We start from the raw sequence: 12256 nt of genomic DNA on the forward strand, positions 1-12256 counted from the left end.
TAGCCAAGCAGGGCGGGTAGGAAATAACAGCCCAAAGACATTCCTGCTGCAAATACATAGTCTCTGCGATTAACCCAGTGACAGTCAGGAAGGTGAATTAGTGATACCAGTTTGTCATTTCAGAGCAAGGAAGGTGAGTGTTGAAAGCCATGGCCAGCATAAGGCAACCTTGCCGATGCACCGACCAAAGCCTGAGGGGTCACACTTGAGGATTCCATCCCGTGTGCAAAGTGCGCAAGCGCGTTCTCCTTGGCCATGAATGGCCGCCAGGCTTCTCTGTGAAGTGCTGAACCAAAACCAAGTCTTGAGTCAACTCCAATAGCACCTCATTTTGGTTTCTGTGTGCCAAATTTCTGTAACCTTGAGGATGTTTCTAGAAAATGTCTTTGAGTCTTTATGAAGGCATAAAATATCTATGGAATGGCATTAATTTGCCCTTAGATGTGGAGAGAGGGCTTGCTTTTTTGTGGATTGCTTTGTAGCCTATCCATAGGAACCCCATCACCCACAAGTGGACCCAGAGAGAAGTGGCCTTGGGGCACTTAGGTTTGTTCAGCCCATTATCCCATTGCCATTTCTACCCACGGCACGTAGTCTCTCCACTCTCTTCACTCACTACCTGCTTGAAAGGATTTTTTTTTTCTTTCAGTGCTACTTCTTTTATTAATTTCACACTATTTCTCAGGCACAGAAATGTTGGCAGAGAGGGAACCGTGAAGCAGTGTGATTTATCGCACATTGGGGTGGCCTCGCTGGTCCCATTCACCCCCCAACCCGGTGCTTCTTGAGATACGGCCAAACTGGCCTAGTCAGGGCCTGAGGCTTGAATGTGAAATCTTCAAGAGTTCTGGTGGGCTTTTTCCACAGAATGAGAATTTTCATTTTTTTTTCCCTGATAATAAAAGTCATTAATTTCGCTCTATATAAAAATTTCAAATTAATACAGAGATTTAGAAACTATGACAAGTAAATTTCATAGTCACAACCCTAGGAGAGAACCATCATTAAGAATTTAATGTGAGGATTTTTCCAGGTTTTCATTTGTTTGTTTGTTTATATATAAGCAAATACAAAAACAGACCCAAAATGTGTCATACAAACGTGTTTCAATTATACCGTCTTCATGAAGCAAATGTCTACCCAACGCACCCCTTTCCCTGAATCAGCCCACATTCCTTCTGGATGTGCTTCTTCTGACAAACCCTGTTATTATAAAGTCCATTCTCCAGAGAGGCAAAAACGTAACAGGATAAAGTAGGTGAGCCTCAGCTAAGAGCACTTCTGTGTTTACCTCTCAGTAATGCGGCACGTCCTTTCTGGTCAAGAAACCTAATGTCAACCTTTTCAGTCACACGTCCCACTTCTCAGGAGATACTGTTGCCGGTGACCGCATGCCGCACAACATGTGCAACTGTGTGTGGAGGCCCCGTTCCTCCTCATCACTCTTCTCTGGAACCAGCTTTGCCCCAATAGTAAGATAATATTAATGAGGGAAGACAAGTCAAGGGGCCCATTTGTTAGCAGGGACTTCTGGAGGTGTGTGCTCCAAATGGTACAACTCCATTCAACAGCCCTTAGAAAGAGTCCAGCCTAATCGGACTGAAGAGATAGTGGTTGAACATTCACTGCATGCTCATAAAGTCAAAAGTTTCATAGTGAAGTATAGATATATTTTAGTTACAGATGAAGTATTCGATGCAGTTAAACAATTTTCGATTCAAACGGGAATTTGAAACAATGATCTTTTTTTTTAACAGTAAAACATGGGGAAGGTGAAGTAAAAACTCTTTAGATTTTTTTTTTTTTAAAGATTTAATTTATTTATTTGACAGAGAGAGACACAGCGAGAGAGGGAACACAAGCAGGGGGAGTGGGAGAGGGAGAAGCAGGCTTCCCGCCGAGCAGGGAGCCCGATGCGGGGCTCGATCCCAGGACCCTGAGATCATGACCTGAGCCCAAGGCAGACGCCTAACGACTGAGCCACCCAGGCGCCCAACTCTTTAGATTTTTAAGGCAGAAATCTAGTGCCCACTGTTTAAAAATTATCGCTGATGGGGAGGTGTTCTCTACAGTCTTTTGAGGAGAACCTTGCATAGTGGTAAAGTTGTGTATGAGCATTTTCTCTCTCTACGGTACTTTTGAATTTTAACAGTACGTGCTGGAAAAAAATGAAGTGGGAGTCCATTATAATGATGTCTTGGTTAACATAAAATCTGTTAAAATGTGGAGGTGACAACGACTACTTAATACATTTAATTTCCAGAAGTGAATATCGGCTATTAACAGTGAATGTCAGTGTTGCCAGGAACGGAAATCCATCGCGCATTTTTAATCTGATAGTGCTGCCTCAGTGTATTTTTAAGGGCCTATTTGATATTGTCATCTACAACATTCAAGGGCATCGAAAACTCTATACACTAGCCCTTGCTTAAGCGTGTTGTTATTTTGTGAATCAACATAAGCCTCACCTATAGAAACATGGGCGCAGGTGAAATTTATATCTAGTGTAGATTTCAAAGGAGACTGAGAATTTCCCTCCCTCCCTTAGCATGTTTCAGCTCATCCCCAAAGCAGCATAGCCTACCCAAGTGACTACGTTAGGATGACTCAAATGATGCCAACTCCTTAATGCAAAAACTTCAGGGAGTCCCAAAGGTCTTCTTAAGAGAACTCTTAGAAGTGTCACTCACAGACTAGCCACGACTCAGTCACTGTTGCCGCGTTGGAAAGGATTGTGGGCGCGCGAGGAGCGCGCTGACACCAGTGCGATGCACGGGGCCGAGACTCGCCAGCCCTGTGCCCGGCCGAGCCGACGCGTCGCTCGCTGTCAGCCGCGGTGTCTTCCGGTAATACGGTCTTGGTGTCGTTTGTGCAGACGAAGGCAGCGAAGTGGAAAGCGAAATGGATGAAGAACTGGATGACTCTTCGGAACCGCAAGCCAAAAGAGAGAAGACGGAGCTGAACCCGGCGTTTCCGGTGGGCTGCATGGCGCCGGCGCTCGAGAGCGGCGTGCAGCCCAGCCTCCTGAGCCCCCTGCACGGCGAGCACATCGTCACGAGCACTCAGACTATCAGGCAGTGCAGCGCCACCGGAAACACCTACACTGCGGTCTAAGGAACATTAAAGCGTATTTTTCCAGCTAACATTACCCCTGTTGATAGATTGGGCTTAAGTTGAAAATTGAATAAGCCTGAAGGTCGACTGTTGTCAAATTCTATCTGTGCTGAACATTACCTTTTTGGAGTTGTGAAATGGAATGGGTGTATGTATTTTGCCAGGTCTCTCTCTCTTTCTCTCTCTCTCTCTCTCTTTTTTTTTTTAACGTAAAAAAAAAAAATCATTTGCCTCTAAATAATAATTTTTTTTTTTTTTTTCCTTTAGTTTCAGGTGTCAAGAAGGATTTTTACCACACTTAATGCCAATGTTTTTGGTTTCTTATAATTAAAAAGTAATTTACATTTTTTTTGTAGCTTAAAATATTTTATTGTTGATTGTTAGTCTTGGTGTATGATTTCATGTGTAAGTTTTTAATTAGATGCACTTCTGTGAAATATCAAAAGAAATGAATTTCTTTGATTTACACTGGAGGCATGCCCATTTGGCAGCAGATGCATCACATTTGCTTTTGAAAGGTGCTTTTCATTGGACAGAACCACAAGACAGGATTTTGATAACACTTTGGTACAGAGAGAGAATACAGAGCATTTTTATTACAGTGCTAGAGGGTTGGGAAGGTCATCTATTTTTCTCTGGAGAAAAATTGAACTGTGCATTTATCAGTTCAGAGTAAATGACAGAACTGCAAGAGATTATGCTAATATGTACATAATTTGTGTACATAATTATTAAACCATATTAATGCAAGCTTCCGTTAAACATTGAATTTTAACCGTTATTTGCATACCAATTCCTCTGTTTAAAGACTACTGATTCTGTATTTGGGACCACTGCACAGATGCATTCTGCTGTTGAGTGGGGCTGTTATAGTTAGATACTGAAGCTGAAAAAAAAAATGACTTGACTTTTTTTTGTTTTGTTTTGTTTTTTTTTAAGTGTACATGCTACTTATGCTGAGCTGGACATACAGGAAACCATTCCATTTGGATGACTTTCTTTTATTCCAGGTCTTTTTCCTAATAGTAGTTCAATATGCTGCTATTATAGAAGAAAATTTATAGAATGCAAGGAATGTAGCAACCTGCATATCGTGATTTCCTTCAAAAATATTTCCTGGTTTCTAAAGTATGTGGATTTAAATTTTAAACAGAACCTGAAGGCAGTGTACCTGGCACACCACACTGTTGCTTATCCCCAATTCGGTAGGATTTGGATAGGTGGCTGGATGGACCAGTGCCATTGAAGAATGTACATCAGGGATCATCGTACCTCGGCTATTACATGGTGCCTTAAAACAGAACTGAAGCTACGGTTTAGTAAGGCTTATTTTGTTCATGTGAATTCCTCTTCAATCCATTTGACAAGGTGTGCCTGTCACGTTCAGATTCCCGAAGTGAGGACAGGTCACATGTTCTTCAAAGGAAATTTAGGGCAAGCAGAGCAAAACAAAAAGACAAAAAAAAAAAATCAATTCCCCTCTCCGAGTGACCACGGATGGACTTTTTGTTCATAGAGCTGAACATTACTTGATTACAAATCAGATTGCTTAAGGGTGTGGAATAGCAGACTAGTTTTAATTACCAACTTGTCACATAAAATCGTATATGTTTTAGGCCATTTTTTATCTAGTTATCATTTAAGAAAGTTAACAAAATAAGCAGGTACTTACCGAAGTGCATCTTTTCAGTCTCAGTGTTTTGTTTTGTTTTGTTTTGTCTGTGTCTTGGTGTCTGTGTGTCCACAGCGCACACGAGTGCCCATGGGCAGGGGTCAGCTGCAAAGTCAGGTGAGGTCCTAGACAGGATACACCCATCCCCATATGAATTTACATGAAAAGCCAAGGTTCTTTTAAGCACTCAAGTTATTAACAGCAACAAAAAAACAGGCACATCGATTCATTTAAGTAGTTTTTGAAAAGCTGATCAGCAAAAATAAATGAATACATAAACACATAAAGCCAAAAAAAAAAAAACACAAAAAAAACAAAAGGGAAAGCACAAAATGATTTACAGATGATTAATGAGGCCTATATTAAACTCAAGATGTTTATCTTTACAGTTTCACTGGGGTGGGGGTGGGGGATTGGAAAGCAGAGGGTGAGCCAATCTGTAAAGTTAAAAATACCAAATGGCTCATTGGGTAGCGTGCTGTTGCTCAATTGCCTTAGGCCATTCACAAAGCTAAGATCAACAAAGTTTCTTAAGTAAACTTTAAAGGTTCTAGATGTTATTTTTTAAATGGATTCAAATTTCATATGACTCATCTCATGTATTTGGAAGTCTTCGCTTGCATTCTCCCATCACCTCATCCAAATATCATTGAAATGACCATTCCCCTTTTTTCTCCCCCAAAAAGGCGACAAATTTGCACCATCACGCACACAAAAAGGCAAACAAACAAACAAACAAACAAAACACCTTCACTCGGAAGACCGCATATCTATTTCATTGTGCATTAGGGAACGTTTACAGGTAAAATTAAAATCACAAAATGACAAAGACACTCTTATTTCGACTCTCCTTTCTGAAAAGCTTTTTCGCTTTCCTCTCCATGTCCACCAGCCCCAGAACCCACTCTATCTGTATCGGACCAAATGTATTTGCTGGTTTCACCTCGTTTATGGAACGATTTTCAATGTATTTATTATCATTGTTTACTGTTGGATATATTTGTGTCATTAGAGGAATCTGATAATAATGGGCAAATTTAGGGTGATGAAAGGTAGGGATTGGGGACCCTCCAGGATTCAACATTTCTTCCAATTGTTCATGGTTTGTTCTCCATCAGGACAGATTAGAAATTAATAAATATTACTGCATTTCAGCTTGACTCAGTAGAAACCTCCTGATCTCCTTTACAAACACAGGAGTGTTCATCTGTGACGAGGGCAGATAGTTCCAAACCAACAGACAAAAAGAGCATCTATAGTCTATAGTCTGTGCTATTTCTGGTGATCTGTAGTCTACAGTAAGACAAGAACACCTCTACAATCAGACACAGACATCTCAACCAATCTCGAATTTGAACTGTGAGATAGAATTCAAACCTCATAATTTGTACATTTGAGGCAATTGGAACAATCCCCTTTATTGCATTTATTTGATGTTTGGTTTTCATTTGTTTCATTCATTGAAACTGTGACTTTTCTAAGGAAGACAGACACTAATACTCTCAGAGTAGATTTATTGACAAGTGACAAGTATACATGGTAAGGACTTCTTAATATTTCTTGACATTGTAACCAAACCCACTAGTCATGAAAAGTATCTACATAGACCAAGTGCTACACTTTCAGCAAGGAAGATGTAAGGAAGGCATGTTGGCTATTTGTAAGTTTCAGAAAAGATACTTCCATAAAATAGGATTGAGTGTGGGTATGGTTTGATCTTCACATACATACTTTTGAGAATCGTACCCAGAAGATTCGCATTCATAAAGCCAGTGAACAATGGGGTGAAATAGGGGAAACACCTCCTTGGAAACACAGGGCCCAGTTTTGAAATTTTTCTTTGGCTCTCAAATGGCTGGTCACTTTTTCAGGATTCTCATCCAAACCATGTTTGGACTGACTATTTAAGTCTTACTGCCTTTTCAGAAATCTGCTTTCCTTTTTGTGCTTTTTCTTGTACTGTATAGCACGGTTCATGCACCTCTCTTTAGATGGTGTCCTTTAAAAACAAAAGTAAATTTTAGAAAATGGTTTTAACACTGCATACCTGAAATTAGTAGTGTGCAACATTGACTGCCTTCGATTTGTAGTAGATGAGTCAAAATGAACACGTCCTTGTGGCATATGCTGTCGAAGTCATTCAGGAATGACTCTGATTTCATTGCTGTCATCATGAACCTTTTTTACGTGAACGCACTTCCCTAGAAGTGCTGAACGTGATGCATTTTCAAATTAAAAAACAAATTATTCAGATGATATATTTGAAATGTCTAAAATGATGCTGTGCTTGAAACATTAGTGTAAAAGAAAAAAAAATGTGTGTCACTGTGATGTTGGTCCTCCCTGTGTGGACACAAGTAGAAAGTCAAAAAAAAAAAAAAAAAAAAACTCTGGCAAGTCACCTTTCTGTACAATTTGAGGCAGTGGTTATAGACAACAAATTGACCTTTGGTAGAATCTTCCCTCCCCCCCTTCCCCCCCCATTCTTGGTGAGAAAACACCAACTATCAAAACATGGAAATCAGGACAAATCAGAACTTCTGATTTCGATGAATCACACCAGAACGATGGGGAGAGGGGCGGACATGCAGTGCTATGAAAATTGGGCTTGTCACTAGATCAGATCAACCTCCATGTATATGGTTAGAACAAATCAATGAATGGAATCCTAGTATTTCTGCAAGTTTGGTGATTTTTTTTAAAAACTGGAATAGAAGCATTAATTCAGTGCTTAGTTCTAGTATTAGAAAACCCCTTTGATGTAATGCCTTGTATTAACCCTTTGAGCATTGTAAGATATACAATGGGGGACAAAAGCCTTTCAGATCATTTATTTAGACTTAGACCGGTAAAATATACTCTATATCCAAATGTCTAATTATGCTGTTTTTTTAAAGGGGGGGGTAGGAAAAGAAAGTGTTTCCATGCTGAACACTTGCATTTTATATACAACTCTTAATTTTCTTCTTCAAGAGGGCTTGATATATTTATTCCCAAATATTCACTGCCATCTAAGTAAGTGTACTGTTTACAGAAAAAAATCAACTTTTCTAGCATCACATCATGACTCTAGAAAAGGAGGACAGATACATGGGTCTGTTGACCTATGTCATAACTGATCTCTGCACATTGAAAGTACCTAGATTGCCTTTAAAAGGTATGATAAAGAAAGGGTTACATTTCTTCTTCTTCTTTTTTTTTTTTTTTTTACCTTTCCCAAAACAAAACAAAAGATCTCGTTTATTTAGCTTTAGAAAAGTACAATTGTAAGTGAAGCCTTAGGAAGAAATGAGTTCGAGTGGATAAAGAAAAGCTGAACTCTTTGGGGGCAGGTAAGCTATTTGGAGTTAGATCGCTCATAAAATAATATTGTTTGGGAATTTCATACAGGGCATAATTTTACCTATGCTCCAAAACTTTAGAACACTTGGTCAAAAAAATTAGACGTAGATAGAATGGAGAGCAAAGCACTCGATTTTCAGCTCATCTGTCAGGAGATGCCATGACGACTGCTTCTGATATGGGTAAATGCCAGTCCGCTTACACAGTTGCCGAGTTGGTTCAAGGGACGCTCTGCGTGCCCTCGATCCCCCTTTTGTCCCCCGCGTGACGGAACGTGTGTCGTCTGCAGATGCGCTTGCGCAGCCCTCGCCGGGCGCCGCCGAAGAGTGTAACCTATTCCGATGTCTGATGAAGGGACATCCATAGCATAGTGCAAGTTTGCCGTAAAAACATTGCTTTTTAGACAGTGTAGGAAGTCAAACCATGCAAATTACTCATGTGTTAACATGCAATACTCAAAGGGTTTTAATTTGACTCTCTTCTTTTGAATTCTTCATGATGATTTACTGTAAATGCTTCTCAGTTTGCATGCTCTGATCATTGCTGCTAGTGATTTTATGTGCCAGTAGACCTGAGTTTAGTTTACCAATTTTACTTAAATAGTAAAAGCCACTTACAAAGTGACTGCCTAGGATTTTTTTTCTTTTGTTTGAAGTAATTGGTAATACGTCTTATTTTCAAAAAATGTGTTTCGTCTCTTCTTTTATTTGGTTCCGGTATTTGATTCTTTATTTTTCCCCCCTCTTTCCTTTCTTTTTTAAATAAATTATGATGTTGGGATTGGAAGCCCTGAGTAATGAAATCTTTTGGTAAGAATTGTTACGTAGCTCGATAATGAGGACAACAAATCTCTGTTAGAAGAATTCTGATTCTGGGGGAGGAAGGAAAAAATTAAAACTCCCATTGACTGTTAATAACCGAGTAAATTTTTCCTTCAATGAATTAATAGTTTTGAACGAACGATTGTCTTGTTTTAACCTGCTAACCACAATTTTAAATGACCCAATAAAGGAGGTATTGAATTTTATTCGTTTAAAAAGCATCTTTTGTACCAAAGCAAATTTTTTTCGCTACTCATCTCCATCATCAATTGGGACCTATGGTGGTGACCAATGCGTTGGTTACAGAAACTTTAAGTGAGTGCCTTGAGAAAACTTGGAAATTTGTGCCTGGGGTGGTAAACTTTTAATTAGGTTAATTGTAGTGCTTACCAATCAGTAATTCCGCTATCACTCAGGGCTTTCGTACCTTCTAGGTAAAACTTCTTTCATTGTGTTTTTTTAAAATACTGTATTTTTTTTTAAGTGCCATCATTTAAATTTCACTTAGTAAGTGGCAGATTACATTATTCAGTCCCACAAGCACAGAAACATAGTAACACTAGGAGATATTTGAACATTTATTTTACAATCGACTGAATATATTATGTAAATGAGGTAAGCAACTTTTGTAGAGATTGTATGTGTGAGATAATGTAATGTTCTTTTCCAGTTTTTGGACTACAGTTGAATAAACTTTTTAATTATTTAAAAACATCTTTACCGAATAACATGTGATGGTTTTTTGTATAATGTATTTGATTTTGTAAATACGTATTTCCTGATGTGATTTTTGTGAGAAATGCTAAATCTTTTAGTATATCATGTCCTCTCAAAATTGGCAGGAGCTAAATAATAGTTTGTGGGCGATTTGTATTGTGTACTGTACAATAACTGGGGAACTTTTATAATTATAAAAATATATATTAACTTTTAGTGTGTTGTTTAAACAAATGACTGGAACATACTAAAGATATTAGTAGGATTTTTCTGAATATTTCAGACTTGAACTCAGGCTAGCTTTCTTGTGTTTTTCAAAACAAAATGGTGTCTTGTCTTTTAAAATCAATAAATTTGTTTCCTTGTTACAAATACATTTGAAATGCCTTGATTTTTTACCCCCCCTCAAATCGTTGCCAGGAAGCTCAGAATGCACTGCCTGCCTCATCTAGAGGGTAGTCTCTGTGTCATTGACTAGCTTCGAAACAAAATTGTTTTCCGTTTTTGTGTCAAATGAAATTAGCAATATTTACACATGAACAGCACAAAAAGAGAAAACAGAATTATAAGCCCAGCAGGATACAAATCTTACCCTCAAAGAAAATTAGTGATTGAATGCTGTTTAATTTCAGAAGCTGTCAACGGTTCCCGTTGTAAGTCCAGATTTTTGGATGTTTGTAATGTGTTTGTTTTATGTCACTTGACATTGATATTTGGCACCCAAGTTCCTTGCTTAGATTGAAATAGCTTATTAAAATTCATTTTAATACACTTAAGGAGATGCCCTGCCCCCATTTAATTCTTCTTCGAATTATATAGTTACATACAGAAAAATTTATCATTTTCAGTATGCATTACTGAGTTTTGACAAACACACACAGGCATGTAACCACCACCACAATCAAATTTAAAACATTTTTTTTACCTTGCAAACATTTTTTTAAATGATTGTGTGGGGGGGGGCCTCCTCCTAGAATATGGAATAGCCAGTTTATTTTGATTTCTTTAAAAGATAGAAATGCAAGACAGAAAATATCCTTTTGGGAATCCCCAGCATGGTGCTTTCAAGTCATAGTACAAAGTTACTTCTGAAGCAAAAATATTGACATCTTAGCCCACAGAAACACCAAAATCATTCTAACTTATGTGGACATTTAATCCAGTAACACAGAAATGTACCAAAACAATGTTAGTTAATAAACAAATGAAAGAAAAGGCAGACAGAATTAGCGTCAATAGAAGAGGCAGTACTATGCTAGGAAGAAAACGAATCTAACCAATCTGAGCATTTTTATGCTGCATAAACACTTGTGAAATATTTGGAACTTCCGTACAAAAAAATGGAGTTCCCAGTTTCCAGCCTTATTTTTGTACTTGGTTTCTTTTAAAAATCTGAAGTCTTTCAAATATATCCTGTAATTAGTGCACTTTGGTTATACTGTTCTTCCCACCAAAGGTCCTTAATAGCATTTCCTTCTCTTTTGGAACTTGGACATTTCAAGACATGAACTCAGCCTGAGAAATATTACCGGTTTTCATTAACTGATTCAATTCAATCCACCAAATACTTTCCTTCCATTATGGTCTAAAAGTAATGTGTGTAAAATCTGCCATTCATCATTTGGCTGAAGCACAGATTGTTTTTTGTGGAACACCATAATCAATGGTATGGCTGCCATATTGTTTAGGATACTGTATCTGAAATCAGGGGAAGGGAGCAGAAGGGCACTCCAGTCTGATTCTGTTCTGCTTCTCTCTGAAGCAACATCTGGACCGGGAGGAGGGGTCAGCTCGCTCTCACAGGGGCTGGATGTCAGAGTAGTTAGGCTGAGGGACCTTAGACATAGTAGCTTCCCAATGCTGATGAGACCCATTTTTCATCAGTTTGTTGTTGGCTCTAAGATTGGAAAGTATCCCATGTGTGCCCGGGAACATGGGAAGTTGGGCCCAAGTTGTCTGAACACAAAAATATTAGTATTAAAGTAAATAATAAGTGCACTATTATTGCAATTAAAAGGGAAAGATTGTCAAACAGCATTTTTGAAAGAGAACAGATCTCTACACTGGGTACAAGGAAAAGCGCTCCAAGAGGTTGAAAGCAAAAAAATAAAGAAAAAGTAGAAACATTATGAAATAATTAATGATAAATCTGGTTAAAAAAAAAGTGAAAGGTCTGTACACTGAAAACTATAAAACATTGCATGGGGGAATTAAAGACTTACATGGAGAGACCCGCTGTGTTCATGGAGAAGACCCAATATTGCTGAGATATTAATTCTCCCCAATTTAATCTATGGAGTCACCATAATCCATCAGAATTCCAGCAAGCTTTAATAGACAATGACAAGCTGACTTCATAATTTATATGGGAATGCAAAGAATCTAGGTTAGCTAAAACAGCTTTGGAAAGAAGAACCAAGTTGGAGAGCTACCAACACCTAAATTCAAGGTTCTTATAAAGCTACACTACCCAAGATAGTGTGGTATTGGAATCAAGATAGATCAACTGGATTTGTCAAATAGATGAATGGAAAAGAATAAAGAGTACAGGAATGGACCCACACATTTATGGGCCACTGGTTTTTGACAA

The 12256-nt window shown here is 38.4% G+C and overlaps 1 protein-coding gene across 6 annotated transcripts in view; it reads left to right on the plus strand.

Annotated features, from left to right (window-relative positions):
* Positions 1–4013, plus strand: part of RFX3 (regulatory factor X3) — a 384699-nt gene extending 380686 nt beyond the window's left edge. For all 6 annotated transcript variants that reach the window (XM_032427525.1, XM_032427527.1, XM_032427524.1 and 3 more), the window contains exon 17: positions 2876–4013. In XM_032427525.1, coding sequence (XP_032283416.1) covers positions 2876–3114 — 239 coding nt within the window. In that variant the 3' untranslated portion in view covers positions 3115–4013. The remainder of the gene's footprint in view (positions 1–2875) is intronic.
* Positions 4014–12256: the final 8243 nt, after the last annotated feature.

This window comes from Phoca vitulina, unplaced genomic scaffold (assembly GCF_004348235.1).
Source record: "Phoca vitulina isolate PV1807 unplaced genomic scaffold, GSC_HSeal_1.0 scaffold37, whole genome shotgun sequence".
Classification (NCBI taxonomy): Eukaryota; Metazoa; Chordata; class Mammalia; order Carnivora; family Phocidae; genus Phoca; species Phoca vitulina.